We start from the raw sequence: 14,730 nt of genomic DNA, 5'->3' as shown, positions 1-14,730 counted from the left end.
TTAGGTACACATATGCAAGACTATCCCTGGTGTATATTCCTAGAAGAGGAATTGCTGGATCTTGGGTAGGCTTGTATTCAACTTTACTAAGTTGTGCCAAACTGGCTTCTAAAGTCTTTGGCCTCAGTTACACCCCTACCAGAAGAAGAGTTCCCATCGATGCTTACTCTCTCCCAATTCTAATTTTTGCCAATCTGGTATATGAAGTCTATTGTCTCATCATGACTTTTTGTTTTTCTGAGTAATAAATAACGTATATTTTTAAATATATTTTGGGGCTATTTGTACTTCCTTTTCCTTGAAATCCCTGTTCATTTCTCCTGCCCATTTTCCTCCTTTTGGTAATTTGTCTTCATTCATTTATTCAGCATCAATTTTTTCTAAGCTCCTACAAGTGCCAGGCTCTCTTTCTGGTGCTTGGGATATACATCATTGAACAAAACAGTATGTTAGATATGATAAAGTCTAATTGAAAAAAAAACACACCAGAGCAATGTAGGGCTAGCATGAGCATGTGCATAGGAGTGCAATTTAAAATACGGTACTAGGAACAGACCTCATGATAAGGTGACATTTAGGTAAACACTGGAAGCAGATGAGGAATTCACCAGGCAGACATTCTGGGGGAAGGACATTCCAAGCAAAGGGAACAGCCAGTGCAAAGACTCTGAGGCAGGAATTGCCAGGCTTGTTGGAATAACAGTAAGGAAGTCAGAGAGGCTGGAGTGCAGTGGCCAGGAGGAGTGTCAGGTTTTCACAATCTATTCTGGTGCTAATGCTTTGTGGGCTATATTTTTTGTGGGCTGTATTGCAAATATCTTCTACTTTGTGGCCTGACTTGTCTTTTCACTCTTTGTGCGGTGTCTTGGGGAGTATGGATTTAACTCCTGGGCTTCAGTGTAGATTTTTAATTTTAATGTAGTCCAGCTGTTCCTTTAAGGGTTGTGCTTTTTGGAGTCATGTTTCAGTAATCTTTTCTTACCGTAAGGTCATAAAATCTTTGTCTATGTTGTCTTTTAAGTGTTACATAGTTTTGCTTTTCACAGGTGGGTCTTTAATTAACCTTGATTTGATTTTGTGAATGATGTTCTCTCTCTCTCTCTCTTTTTTAATCTTCTGGAGAACCACTTGCAGAAAAGTTCACCCTTTCCCCACTGAACTTCAAAAATACCTCTGGGCCAGGTGTGGTGGTTCTTGCCTGTAATCCCGGAACTTTGGGAGGCTAAGGTGGGAGGATCCTTTGAGGCCAGGAGTTCAAGACCAGCCTGGGCAACATGGCAAAACCCTGTCTCTGCAAACAACAACAATAACAATAAACAACAACAACAACAACAACAACAACAACAAAACTAGCTGGGTGTGGTGGCGCCTGTAGTCCCAGCTCCTTGGGAGGCTGAGGCAGGAGGATCGAGTGAGTCTGGGAGGTAAAGAGGGTAGTGAGCTGTGGTCGTGCCATTGCACTCCAGCCTGGGTGACAGAGCAAGATCCTGTCTCAAAAAAATTTTCTTTTAATAAAAAAACCAAATCTCACCTCTCCCCAAACAAAACTAACCCTTTCATGGATTGTATATGTGTACTTCTGATTCTAGGCACTCTATTCTGTCTCATTGGTCCATTTTTCTGCCCTTGTGTCAGTATCACAGTGTTAACTACCATAGCTTTACAAGCCTTGTTAACTGATAGGAAAGAACCCCCCACCTCATTTTCCTTATTTCTTTATTGAAGAATGTCTTGGGGCTGGGTGCAGTGGCACATGCCTATAATCCCAGCACTTTGGGAGACTGAGGCAAATGGATTGCTTGAGTCCCATAGTTTGAGACCAGCCTGGGAAACATGTTGAAACCCCATCTCTACTAAAAATGCCAAAAATTAGCCAGGCATGGTGGTAAGCACCTGTAGTCCCAGCTACTCGGGAGGCTGAGGTGGGAGACTCACCTGTGCCTAGGAGGCTGAGGCTGCAGTGAGCCAAGATCATGACACTGCACTCCAGCCTGTGTGACTGGACTCTAGGCTCGGTGGCTCACATCAGAACTTACAATGCTTTGGGGGGCTGAGGTGGGAGGATTGCTTGAGCTCAGGAGTTCAAGACCAATCTGGCAACATAGGGAGACCCCACCTGTACACACACACACACACACACACACACACACACACACACATATATATTAGCTGGGCGTGATGGTGTGCATCTGTGGTGCCAGTTACTCAGGAGGCTTAGGTGGGAGGATAGCTTGAGCCCAGGAGGTCGAGGACACAGTAAGCCATGATTGCACCATTGCATTCCAGCCTGGGTGACAGAGTGATACCCCGTCATCAAAAAAAAAAAAAAAAAAAAAAAAAAAGAAAGAAAGAAAAAAAAAAGAATTTCTTGGCTATTCTTAGATCTCTACACTTGCATGTGAAGTTTCTGTTCAGCTGTGAATATTCATTCTGTTCATTCTGTAATGAATACACAAATGTACTCTTAGCCCTTTGATTAAGAGTGCACTGAATCTGGAAAACATTTAGGGATATTTCAAACCATCATTTATTTATTTACATTGTTTAAGCCTCAAATATTTTTGAAAGGCTTTTGAAGAGTTTACACTAGGTGGTTAGGAAATCTGGATCATGGAAAGATGTGAAAATAGCCACCAGAGAGAACAAATATGGTGATAATTAAGCATCAAATTTGCCTGGCGTTGGGGGGAAGGGGAAGCTGTTCTTTTTAATTTACAGGAAGAGGCCACGCATGGTGGAGCACCTGTAGTCCCAGCTATTTATGAGGCTGAGGTGGGAAGATTGCTTGAGCCCAGTAGTTCAAGCCCAACCTGGACAACAGAGCAAGACCCCATCCCTAAAAATTTTTTTGTAAAGAGAAAGCTAAACTAACATTGTTAGCAATACATGTTTCCTATTGCTGAAATTGCATGGGAATTTATGAAGGGCCACAGAAGGACAATAATGAATAATGAATGGTTGCATTAATTGAAAATGCAAACTCCTTTCCATATAACCACTTATTTTATTTTTTATTTGTTTGAAGGAAAATTTATATTAATTATTTTTATGTACAGAAAACTCAACAGTGTACATTTAACCCAGTTTGGTGGCAAGTTCTTTAGCCTTTTCCTTTTCGAGCTTGGCGATGTGAGCCACAGACTTGGGACCCAGGACATTGCCTCCCTAGTGATGGCAAATCTCATCATATCTGTTGTTGTAATTGGTCTTGATAGCTTCCACCAGCTTAGCCAAAGCTCCTTTGTCTTTCGAGTTAACCTGTGTGAAGGCGGCAGTGGTGCAGGTCTTTCTGTGGACTGACTACACTTCCCAGTCTTACCTTCCCTTTGATAATGCAGTAAGGGACCCCCCTTTTGTGACACAGGGCACGCAGGGAGACAACCAGTTCAATGGGATCCACGTTGTGTGCAATCACCACCAGCTGAGCTTTCTTATTCTCTACAAAGGTGGTGACGGTGTTAAATCCTGCTCAAAGGACAGGCTGTCTCTTAGTGGGGATGTCCCCTTTGCTGGCAGCTTTCTTCTTGGCCTAGTACAAAAGCCTCTGCTTCTTCTCTTGCTTTGCCTCTGGTCTGTACTTGTGAGCCAGCTTAAGCACTGAGTAGTTGTTTGGTGGTCCAGGGCCTGGGTGAACTGGTTAATTGCAGGAGGCACCTTCAGCCTATAGCCACTTATTTTAAAGATCTCACCCAAAAAGCTGAGGGCAGAGAAACCCAGTCAGGGGCAGGGGGTAAGGAGAGTGCTGTGAGGCTAATATGAGACCATTTCAAGATGTCTGCTAAGCTGGAGTTCAAGATACTGGGGATAGGTTGGGGTATACTGGAAAGACAGGCATTTGGTGATGGAACTTGGCTTGGCTACTTTCTAACTTCAGGAATAGGGAAAGTGACAAAACTTTTTTTTTTTTGAGACAAAGTCTTACTCTGTTGCCCAGATTGGAGTGCAGCTGGAGCACAGCAGCACAATCATGGCTCATTGCAGCCGTGACCTCCCCGGCCCAAGCGATCTTCCTGCCTCAGCCTCCTGAGTAGCTGGGACCACAGGCATGCACCACCATGCCCAGCTAATTATTTTTATTTTTTTTTGTAGTGACAAGGTCTCCCTATGTTGCCCAGGCTGGTTTTAGACTCCTGGGCTCAAGCAATCTTCTGCCTCAGCCTCCAAAAGTGCCGGAATTACAGGCATGAGCCACCATGCCCGGCCCAACAAAACCTTTTTTTTTTTTTTTTTTTGAGACGGAGTCTCACGCTGCCTCCCAGGCTGGAGTGCAGTGGCAGGATCTCCGCTCACTGCAAGCTCCGCCTCCTGGGTTCAGGCCATTCTCCTGCCTCAGCCTCCCGAGTGGCTGGGACTACAGGCGCCTGCCACCACGCCCAGCTAATTTTTTGTATTTTTAGTAGAGATAGGGTTCCACTGTGTTAGCCAGGATGGTCTCAATCTCCTGACCTCGTGATCCGCCAACCTGGGCCTCCCAAAGTGCTGGGATTACAGGCGTGAGCCATTGCGCCCGGCCCCAACAAAACCATTTTAAGGTTCACTTTCTTTATCTGTAAAATGGACTCCACAATGAACAGCAGATTTCAAGGCGTCAGTGAGCTCACACAGAGAGCCTGGCATACTATAAGCCCCCATGGAGGCTGGTTTGCCCCTAGTCTACTTCCTGCAGGACTCTGATGTGGAGTTTAGGATCTGGGTAGAACAAATGAACTGTCTCTGAATAGTCCTCCCAAATTGCTCTTCTCTCCATAGCAGCACTGGCAGGACCTGAGCTTCACAAGCCACAGGGATGGCTTTGGGGTCCAGACTGAGACAGGCATGTCCCAGAGTCTCTCTCTCCCAGCCTCCACCATTCCACTCTCCTGCCCAGGGTCCCCAGGGCTGCCTGGCTTGTGTCTCAGCCACTGGATCACAGCAAACACACAGAGACCCTGAGATAGAAGAGCAGGGCCTGGAAAGGGGAAATCTGACTCCAGTTTCCCGCAGGCCCTCAAGAACTGGAGCCTGGGCAGTCTGGGGCCTCTGCTGGTAGCGGTTGTGGTTCTCCAACCTGCCAAATGATGAGAATCACCTGGACACCAATGCAGTCCCGCAGGGCCTGTCCCTGGGGAGTCCAATTCAAGGGAGCTGGGGCAGGCAGGGGTTGGGGTTTGTCCCGGCCTCCAGGCAGTTTTTGTCTTCGGGCAAGTTTGGGAGCTGCTGAGAGTGGGTTGAAGAGCTAGGGCTCTCTGGAACCATCTGGATTCCAGCACCAGTTTCCCTACTCCACACTACTGGAGTGGCCTTAGGTAGGTGATGTTTTTAACTTCTCTGGGTTTCAATTTCCTCCTTGGAAAATGACAGAATGAGATTTGCAGGGTAAGCATTTAGCCCTGGGCCTGGCACAAAGTAAGCACCAACAGATGTTAGGCAATAATCCATACTGTTATTCCACGCAGCTGTGGGCTGCGGCAGGGTGGGGAGCCCATGGTGCTCTGAGGGTGCCCTCGGGTGTCTTCACTGCCCACCACTGGGGTAAGCTCTCCTCTGAGACGCAGCAAGAGGGCCAGGCTGCATCACTGGAGTCCCAGCTGCCACCATCCTGTCTGAGATTCCTCTCAGGCTCAAAGGGAGTTAAGAAGCCTGCTTCTTGGCCGGGCGCGGTGGCTCAAGCCTGTAATCCCAGCACTTTGGGAGGCCGAGACAGGCGGATCACGAGGTCAGGAGATCGAGACCATCCTGGCTGACACGGTGAAACCCCGTCTCTACTAAAAAATACAAAAAAACTAGCCGGGCGAGGTGGCGGGCGCCTGTAGTCCCAGCTACTCCGGAGGCTGAGGCAGGAGAATGGCGTGAACCCGGGAGGCGGAGCTTGCAGTGAGCCAAGATCAGGCCACTGCACTCCAGCCTGGGCAGCAGAGCGAGACTCCGTCTCAAAAAAAAAAAAAAAAAAAAAAAAAAAAAAAGAAGCGTGCTTCTCTCGTCATTTGTTGTGCCTAGCACATAGAAATCATCCAGGAGTTGTTAGCTAATATCATGTGTGTACACTTTAATAGACAAACATTTCTTGGCGCCTACTCTTTGCCAGTCCTTAACTGGGGATGGGATCACACCACGTACTGGGGCTCTGGAACCAGCCTGCCTGGGCTTGAAACCAAGCTCTGACACTGACCAGCTGTGTGACCCTGGGCAACATACTCCTCCTTTCTGGGTTTAAAATGAATCCTTCATCTGTTTCCTCACGAGAACCCAGAGGCATAAAAAGGGATTAAATGGGTTCACTTGTAAAGAGCTCAGAACAGTGCCTGGCACGCGGTAAATTCTGAGAGTGATAAATTAAACGCAGGCCACAGGTCCCTTTCTCCAGGAGCTCAGCCTGGTAGGGGAGTCAGCAAGCCTTAAGGGCCACAAGGTTGTTGCCTGCGGCAGAGAAGCGCAGGTCCTGAGCCGGGAATGCTCCCGTGAGGATGCGAGGGGCCGGCGCTGCGGGGAAGACGGTGCTACTCTCGCGCGGGACCCAGTGAAGAGAGTCTGCGGTGAACCCTGCGGCTTCTGCGCGTCTGTTAAAAATACAGGTATTTAGATACACAACGTGGCGTCCACTTAAGGTGAAATCTAAACAAAATAAAACGACAAGAGCCATTCTGATTTGGCCGAACACGTGCCTGCGGGCTGGGAATGACCCGAGGAAAGGAAGGGACGGCGGGGCCAGTCAGTGCGGCGGGGCCGGGTGGGAGGCGGTGGACTGCCCTGTAGTGCTGGGAACCCCCAGCCCCGGCCCGCCTTTGCCAGGAACCACCCAGCTGATTTTTTTTCCTTTCTTTTTAAAATAAACCTACCTTCCTTCCCCGATTTTTTTCTTTTTAACCTCGCTGTTTATCTCTAATTTTTTTTTTTTAAGCTGCGGCGTGTTCTTGTTCGATTTTTAAAAATACTAGAAATGAAATGAGTCCCCTAGGTGCCTCCCTGGCGCTCTGGGCATGGAGAGCTCATGCCTGCGCCACCCTCATCTCCGCTGGCTTTGCCACCTCGGAGGCGCCCCACACTTCTCCTTTGTTTTGCTTTTCTCTGTGCCGGTTGAGTTTTCTTACCCTGAATGCGTCGTTTATGCAATTAGCAATTGAAAACAAAACAAATATCACCGACATAATTGGAGTGGGGGTCGCTATGTAAACACGGGGCGTCGTTAGTTTAAGGTACTTCTGACCCTGTCCCGGCCTGAGCCCTGGCTCCCTGACTCAGCGTCCAGGCCGTAAAGCCTCGCTCCAGTCAGGCGAGGGCAGTCCGTGCTGCCTCCCTGAGTTCTGCCATCTACCGCCCCGTCATGAGCCCGGAGATGAGGCCTGAGACTCTCACCCCACTGGCAAGAGTCTGGGGTCCGCTCAGGGCCGCCGGGAGCCAGTCTGGCTGCATCTTGACTGGAGAGACATCCACAGTGTGGCAGGCTCTGGCTTCAGGAGCAAGCTCCCCAGTAGGTACCCTGTGTGTTTCCCAGCTCCCGTTCCCACTTAGGGACTGGATGATCTTGACCATCCACGTAACCTCCTCAGTTTCTCGGTCTGCAAATGAAGGTGGGTTAGGTGAGAGAACTCCTGTATACACTTAGCCGGGGGTGCTGGCATTGGTAAGCCCTGGCAGATGCCAGCCAGCCAGCCGTTGTGAGCCTTTGTGAGTGCCTTGGGAAAGCTGCAGGAGATCCTAGCTCACTCAGCTGATCCCCAAAGGGACAGTATGACACATAAAGAGGGAGGTATCATGGAGAAATCCTCGTGGTATAAGGTTAAGTGAAATAAATATTATTTCTAATGTTACTGCAGACACCTGTAAGATGAAAAAGACCCACATGAGTGCAGGACCAAGGCCACAGTGATCTGATTAAGAGCAAATATGGGTCATTTCGGATAGGATTTCCCAGTTGTGTGAGTAAGGCCGCCTGCTGGGGCTGTGGGCTGGGACTGCCTAGCAGGAGAGCACCATCCTGCTCAGGAGCTGGTCTGGCAACCTGGAGGAGCCTTGGCGTGCCCCTCCATAAGACTGAGACTAATGGCTCTAATGGCTCACAGCAGGGTCACAGCAGGGTCGTAGGCCCAGGAGGCGGAATGCCAGGGCTGAGGTGACCATCCTGCTTCCACTCCTGATGGCCCTCTCCAGCTGCCAGCTAGCTCGGACCTTCAGGTCCCTTCTTCTACTCAGCCAGCCTTGAGCATAGCCCTTTCCTCTCCCTTCCCACAGCACAGCCCAGAACCCTGCGATGGTAGACTGCTTGCACTCCACTGCCCTTGTATCCCACTGTGTCCAGTGGTAACACTGGGTATAGACAGTGGTAGCACTTAGAACCTCCTGGCATCCTCCCCTCTTCCACGGGCGTGTGGCACTTACCCAGAGAGATAACACAGGCATTGGCAGGGCTGCATGGTTCCTGGTGAGGCAGTAGGACAGCTCCTGGTTGTGCCAGGCCAGCCTGGCAACTCTTACTGGGAGTCAGGGGAACATTCAGAAGCACTCGGTCCCTGACTGCCACAAACAATGCTTTGGCTGTATCGGGGGCTATCAGCCGGATGTCCCAATGCCCCAGGCCTCCAACTCAGTGCTTCCTGGGCAAAATATCAGAAAAATCCATATCCAGTGAGAAAACAAATCCTCAACTCCCCCGGCTTTGGTCTCTTTTAAATCAGCATCTTAAAAAGATCCTGGGTTAGTTCCTCAGACTCTGGGGCTGGTGATAGAGGAGCTGGAGGTCAGGTCCCAGCACCTGCTGACTGGCGATCCAGGATGAGAGCAAGGTATGTTTGTTACCCTCATTTTACAAACAACCACCACCACCACCACCACCACCACCACCACCACCGCCGCCGCCACCACCACCGCCGCCGCCACCATCACCACCACCACCACCATCACCACCACCACCACGGAGGCATGCAGTGAGCAAGTCCCATAACAAGCAGGGTTTAAACTTGATTTCACAGAGCCTCAGTTTTCTCATCTATAAAATCAGGACAGTAGTAACACTTGTTGGTCAGAACTATGGTGAAATTAAATGCCCTAAGGAAAGGACATCAGTAAGGTTAGGGCTTAGGGGCTCCCTTGGACCATGTGAATTTATGGGGCCTCACCAGGGCTAGAGGTGAGCACCCTCTGCAGACACCTCTATGGGGCCCAGCCCAGGCACTCAGTCCCGCGGGCAGCTGATGAGGCCACAAGGCGGCATCTGAGGAGCCTGAGAACGCTTGACAAGGGCTTGGGTTCTTGGCCTTTCCATCTGTAAACAGGCTAAGGAGTTCTTTTAAGTGGGATGATCACAGTGCCCTCCAGCTACAGCGGGCCCAGGTTCTTTTGCTTTCCATTTAATGCCCAGTGCCTGGAACCGTGCCTGGCACATATTAGGATTCAAGGAGGGGAGCTTGGGAGCACAGGGAAGGCGGTCTCTGAAGTGAGACAACCAGAGTTTAACCTGAGTTCAACTAGTACTGGCTATTTGTTCGCAGGTAAGTCATTAACTCCCTCCGGGCCTCAGTTTCTAAACTTTAAAATAGGATTTTTTTTTTTTTTAAATTGAGAATTATATGAGACAATCTCAGAAAGTGCCCAACACGGAACCAGTATGGTTTCAGCAAGGGTTAGTTTTTATTAGTATCAATGTTATCAATTTGCTCAGCGAATGCCTGTGCCTGAGACCTGAGACCAATCCCGGGTGGCCACCTCTCTCCTGTTTCTGAAGCGCCGCAAGCTGAAAGAAGCACACGTGCGGGGTCAACGCACTCTCTTTAATGGGAAGGGGATCCTCATTTCTTACAGCAATAGGTAAAAACATAAATACGGGTGGGTGGGTGCGTGGGCGGGTGGCGGCGAGATAGCAAAGGCCCGGGCGCCCGGCCCTGGCTCGCGGAATGGGCGGTCGGATCTCAGGCCCCGTGTGCCCGGGCTCAGTCCCAATTCACTGGTCGTTCTGCCGGGGGTGCCCATGGACTCTCGGAGGGCACTCCTGGGGGGACAGCTAAGACACCAGGCTGCAGCATCACTCATTGCAGGCTGCATAATCGCCGCCACAAACTCTCCCGTGCGCAAGAACGAACGCGCGTGGGACAGAAAAAGTTCCTAGCTCTCCGCAGGAGTGAATGCAAAATCCAGGGAACTCAGGGTCAGGTTGGGAGCCCCTTCTCCCCCGGAGAGTCAGGGAACTCTTGAGGTGGGATCAGTCAGGGGCGCGCCACGCGGGTCCCTTCCCTACCAGGCTCGGATACCATGCAGCGTGGACACTCCCGAGTTGCTCTGCGGAATCCCGGGGCTCTGAACCGCATTCAAGTCCCCGACACCGAAGTTCACGAAGTTGTTGTTGGCGGCGGCAGTGGCCGGCTGCGCTGGAGAAGGCCCGGTGGGGTAAGCGGCGGTGCAGCTGTAGCCAGGGCTGCAGGCCGCGCCGCCGTAACCCGGATAGGCGGGGTAGGCGTTATAGCCGTAGGCATTGAGGCCCACGCCGTAGGCAGGCGCGTAGGGTGCCGAGTCCCCTAAGCATGGTTTGCCATCGCGCACCAGCACTGGCACGGCGATCCTGCGGGCAGGCGGCGGCGGCGGCGGGGGCAGCCCCACCAGCTCCAGAGTCTGGTCCTGCCGCTGCCGCTTGCACTTGTAGCGCCGGTTCTGGAACCAGATCTTGACCTGCGTGGACGTGAGTTTCAACACGCTGGCCAGCTGGTCGCGTTCGGGGGCCGACAGGTACCGCTGCTGCTTGAAGCGCCGCTCCAGCTCGTAGACCTGCGCCTGCGAGAAGAGCACGCGCGGCTTCCTCCGCCGTCTCGCCCGGGGCCGCTCCGCGTTGTCCGCCTCTGGCTTCTCCAGCTCCACCACCTTCTGCAGCGCGCACAGCTCTGAGGGGGAACAGAGAGGCAGAGAGACGCTTGGTAAGAGCGGCTCGACCTACGGAGCGCGGCCGCACAATAATGGTAAGGGATCCTCGTGGATGCCACTCTGTCCTGCCTGGAGAGCCTAGCTGGCTGCGGCTCACTCTGCCAAGTGCACTGGGAGCCACCGACAAGTCTCACTCAGCATTTGTCGAAAGTCAGGCTCGGCTCAAGGCTCTGGAGAACAAAACGAGAGATCTCTGCCCTCGGGGCAGTTCACACCCTGGTGAGGGAGACAGACGGTGACTTAAAATTTCAGGCTGCAAAAATAAATAAATAAATAAAATAAAAATTAAAAAAAATAAAACCAGGTGTTGCTCTGGGGTAAACTGAATTAGGGCTAGTTTGGTTTGAGAAGTTAAACCAACAGAGGCCGAGGCCTCACTCTTAGGGACAGTCTTATCTCAAAATTAAGGAATCAAGAAACAGAAGGCCAGGAGTGTTGGTTTGGTGATCGGAGGCTCCAGCCTGGCCGCAGCAGGGTTTGCGCAGCGTCCAAGAAGCCGCGGGTGGGCAGGCGGCCTCGGAACTTGCCTTGCTGGCTTTCTCGAATTGGTAGCGATCAGTTCTAGCCGCGGTGCCCGCCCGAATTTGTTCACAGGCCTCTATTCCTCAACCTCCGAATTCTCTGCCGGCTCACAGCGGTCTTCGCCCAGCGCCTGCGGCCTCCCGGGAATCGCCCGGGCTCCTGCCTTGGGCGAGGGTCTCCCAGCAGGCCCCTTTCTGCGGCAGGGCCGGCCTCCCTCCCGGATCCTGGGATGGCCTGCAGGATGACCCCGCACCCATCTCGTCCATTCCCCCGCGCCCGCAGTAGCGCAACCTTTCCTAACTTTTCCAAAAGGGAACCTCTCCGCCCTGGCCGCGCCAGAAAGTTGTGCTGAAAAAATAAAGCGAAGTCAGATTCCAGAGGCTCCGCAGTATCCCATTTTAAAATCAAGGCCCTGGATCCCAAACTTCACTTTCCTGGCGCAAAGAAGGAAAGAGCCCAGAAACCCGGGTCGCGGGTGGGCTGCAGAAAGAAGGTCCAGGACCCTCCTCCGATTGTACGCAAAAGCGTGTCTGTGAGCAACATTTCAATTTCTGTTTAGCGGTTCTCATCAGATTCTTAAAAAGATCCGTAAATCCAAAGGAGATTTAAAAACAGAGATTATCTAATTGTCTGTCTGTTCTGTCTACCATAAACCGATTTTTCAACTTCCTACCAGACCCAGGAGCAGAGCCGAAGCCGCCCGGGGCTTTGTTAGGCCGGGGGTAAATGTTTTTTGGTCTCTTGCTTCTGATCCTTTCAATCTGGCATTTCCTCTGAATCTCCGATTGGACGCGGGGCGCGGGAGCCCTGGCGACAACACCAGGCATCTTACATTCTGAGCCCCCCGCCGGATCCCAGCCCTCGGCCCAGGGACGCGTGTCTCCTCCTCCTGGCCCTGAGTTTCTTGAGGGCGAAAGCGACCCAGGAGGGGAGAAGGGGGCCTGTGTTTCCTCCTCACCTTTCTTTTCGGCTCGAGGGTCCTTGGCTGGGTCGGGGTCGCTGTAGGCACGCGGATAGAAGGCGGGGGCGGCGGGAAAGGCAGACGCACACTTGGCGGGTGAAGGCGCGGGGCCCAACTCTGAGCGCAGCTCTGGGAGGCCCGGCGCAGCCGCCTCGGGCCCGGCGTAGGCCTCTGGCTTGAAGGTGGCCAGCATGCAGGAGGAGGGCGCCAGGGTGGCCTCCAGGCGCGCAGAGAGTTCTCCGGCGGCGGCCAGGCTGCGCTGCTGCTGCTCCAGGTTCAGGATGTCTTTGACTGAGAAGGGCGTGGGCGTGAGCGCAGGGCTGGGGAACATGGTGGCAGCGCCAGTCTCACAGCGCCAGGTGGGCGGCACAGAGCGGCGCTGCCCACTGCCCCTGGCAGCTTCCCTGCATGGTGCCGCCGCCCGCCCGCGCACCCGCCGGCCAGCTCTGGATGTGTCTGGGCAGCAGGTAGCGCCGAGCACAAGGGGCAGGAGAGGCGGGACCAGGCCAGAGGAGGGGGACTCAGCCTGCCATTGGGCCAGGGGCCTCGATGACAGCAGCGATGAGCAGTTTCGTGTCACCTAATATAGTCATAGGGCTAAAAAAAAAAAAAAAAAAAAAAAAAAAAAAAAAAAAAGCCCTGCTCAGCTTTTTTAAAGGGGCCAGGACACATTTGGAAGGGTCTCCTTTTGCTCCCTAATGTGAGCCTGAAAAGCCTACCAGAGGCACGCAGAGTCAGGCCTCTGGGCAGGGCTGGATGGGTGTGGGTTTGAATAAATATTCCTCAGCACCCAAACCAGAATGGGAGAGAGAAGGATGGGAAGCGGTGGGGAGGGGAGTGATTTGAGGAAGGCTTTATTACTGAAGGTGGTAGGAAGAAAAGTCTGGAGGACAGGACTGGCTTTGGGGATAGCAGGAGGGGGAGATTCTGGACAATTTGGGGGTTCAGTTTGGCTTGGCCTACAGGGCCAGTCATGCCACAGGCTCTGGGTGCTTCTGGATGAGTCAAGGAAAGTAAGGGCAAGGTGAGTGATGGCCAGGTGGGGTAGGAGTGGCTGCCTCCTACAGTAGTGTTAGGCACAGCACAACTCCAGGGGGCATCAGTCACTGCCAGGACTCTCCCAGGGAAATGCCTCTCCCCTTAATAATGAAATGAATCAGGAATCCCAGCTGGTAAGCTCAGCTTTCCAGGAGACACCTGTCTTGTGGTGTGCCCCAGCTACTAGCCACCTCGTTTCCCCTGTTTGGAGGCCACGGATCCCACCCCCCTCCTTCCCGTGCCCTCCCTGCCTAGCAGCAAGGCCCTCGGGCTTCTGCCAACCTCGAGGTTTCAGGGCCTTAGCCCAGGTTTAGCTGTCAGGGAGGCGGGGCTTCTCTGAGCCCAGCTAGGCCAGGATTTCTCCGAGGCCTCTGGGCGGTACTCGGAGAGGGCACCCCTGCGGCTCCGTCAGGCGCGTGGGGGAAGGGCAGGGCAGGTGAGGTGATCGTGATCATTTTTAGCCACAGGGTCAGTAGAGTAGGGCGCAGAAGTCAGACAAATCTGCCAGAGTTTCAGGAGCGCCGGCTAAATGGCCAGGTCCTGCCCGGGTGGGCCTCATTTCTCTGGGTCCCCACACTCCCTGGGAGGTCTTATGAAAGTTTGGGGTCTTCTCCATTCCCCAGAACACTGCAGAGAGGAGTTTTACTTTGCTTACAATTCAGGAGTCCAGGTAGGCAGAGTGGCCCCAGGTTAAGGACGCCTTCTAGAGCTGGGGATGACATGATTTGTCAGTGGAAAAGCGTTGGCTTCGCACGGCCTTAGCTGGTGCAGGGAACCGCAGGCAGGAAGCTGGGCGGGACGCGTGGACTTGCCGAGAATGGGGACGTGGAGGGCTTGGCTCTTTGCGGAGTGCGGGTTGGCAAGAGGCGCTTGGAGTAGAATAAAGGCGGCGCAGGGCCAAAAGCAACCTAAAGACACAGCTCCCGCACGCGCGCCCAAGGTGCGGAGGAAACGCACAATGTGTGGAGACAAAATAGTGTCTGTCCCGAACGTGCATCTTGGGTGCTCGAGCCCGACAGTGGGCCGTCTGAGACGCCGACACAAGGGAAGTCTAGCACTGGCCTGATGTTGGGACTTTTTCTGTCCCTCATCAAAGCCACAGTCCCAGGACCTGGGGCCTCCATGCTAGAGCAATGGAGAGGTGAGCTCCACAGGGCAGCCGAGGAGGCGTGCAAAGCCCTGACCCCGGCTTCTAGGCGCCAGCCGTCAGTAACAGGCCTGGGTTGCCACGCTGAAATCACGCCTCGAGTTTCTGAGCCAGGGACTACTGGGGGTCTGGAATTGTTAGCCTAGTCTGTGGAGGATGCCTTTTCTTAAATGTGGGG

At 52.7% G+C, this 14,730-nt stretch overlaps 1 protein-coding gene and 1 pseudogene across 2 annotated transcripts; both read right to left on the bottom strand.

Annotated features, from left to right (window-relative positions):
• Window positions 1-3,075: 3,075 nt before the first annotated feature.
• On the bottom strand, window positions 3,076-5,465 carry LOC105480953 (large ribosomal subunit protein eL8-like; annotated as a pseudogene).
• A 4,256-nt stretch (window positions 5,466-9,721) lies between these two features.
• On the bottom strand, window positions 9,722-12,821 carry LOC105480888 (NK2 homeobox 5). Of its 2 annotated transcripts, none has more exons than XM_024792591.2 (2): window positions 12,365-12,821; window positions 9,722-11,137 (listed from the first exon to the last, which is right to left on the bottom strand). In XM_024792591.2, the coding sequence occupies exons 1-2, from the start codon at window positions 12,696-12,698 to the stop codon at window positions 11,133-11,135; spliced, it is 339 nt and encodes a 112-aa protein (XP_024648359.2). In that variant the 5' UTR covers window positions 12,699-12,821; the 3' UTR covers window positions 9,722-11,132. The 2 variants fall into 2 exon arrangements, with proteins under 2 accessions (XP_024648359.2, XP_011738392.2); XM_011740090.2 differs by having other exon boundaries at window positions 9,724-10,844.
• Between the last annotated feature and the right edge of the window lie 1,909 nt (window positions 12,822-14,730).

This window comes from Macaca nemestrina, chromosome 6, assembly GCF_043159975.1.
Source record: "Macaca nemestrina isolate mMacNem1 chromosome 6, mMacNem.hap1, whole genome shotgun sequence".
NCBI classification, from domain to species: domain Eukaryota; kingdom Metazoa; phylum Chordata; class Mammalia; order Primates; family Cercopithecidae; genus Macaca; species Macaca nemestrina.
This window is presented reverse-complemented; position numbering and strand designations above follow the sequence as displayed.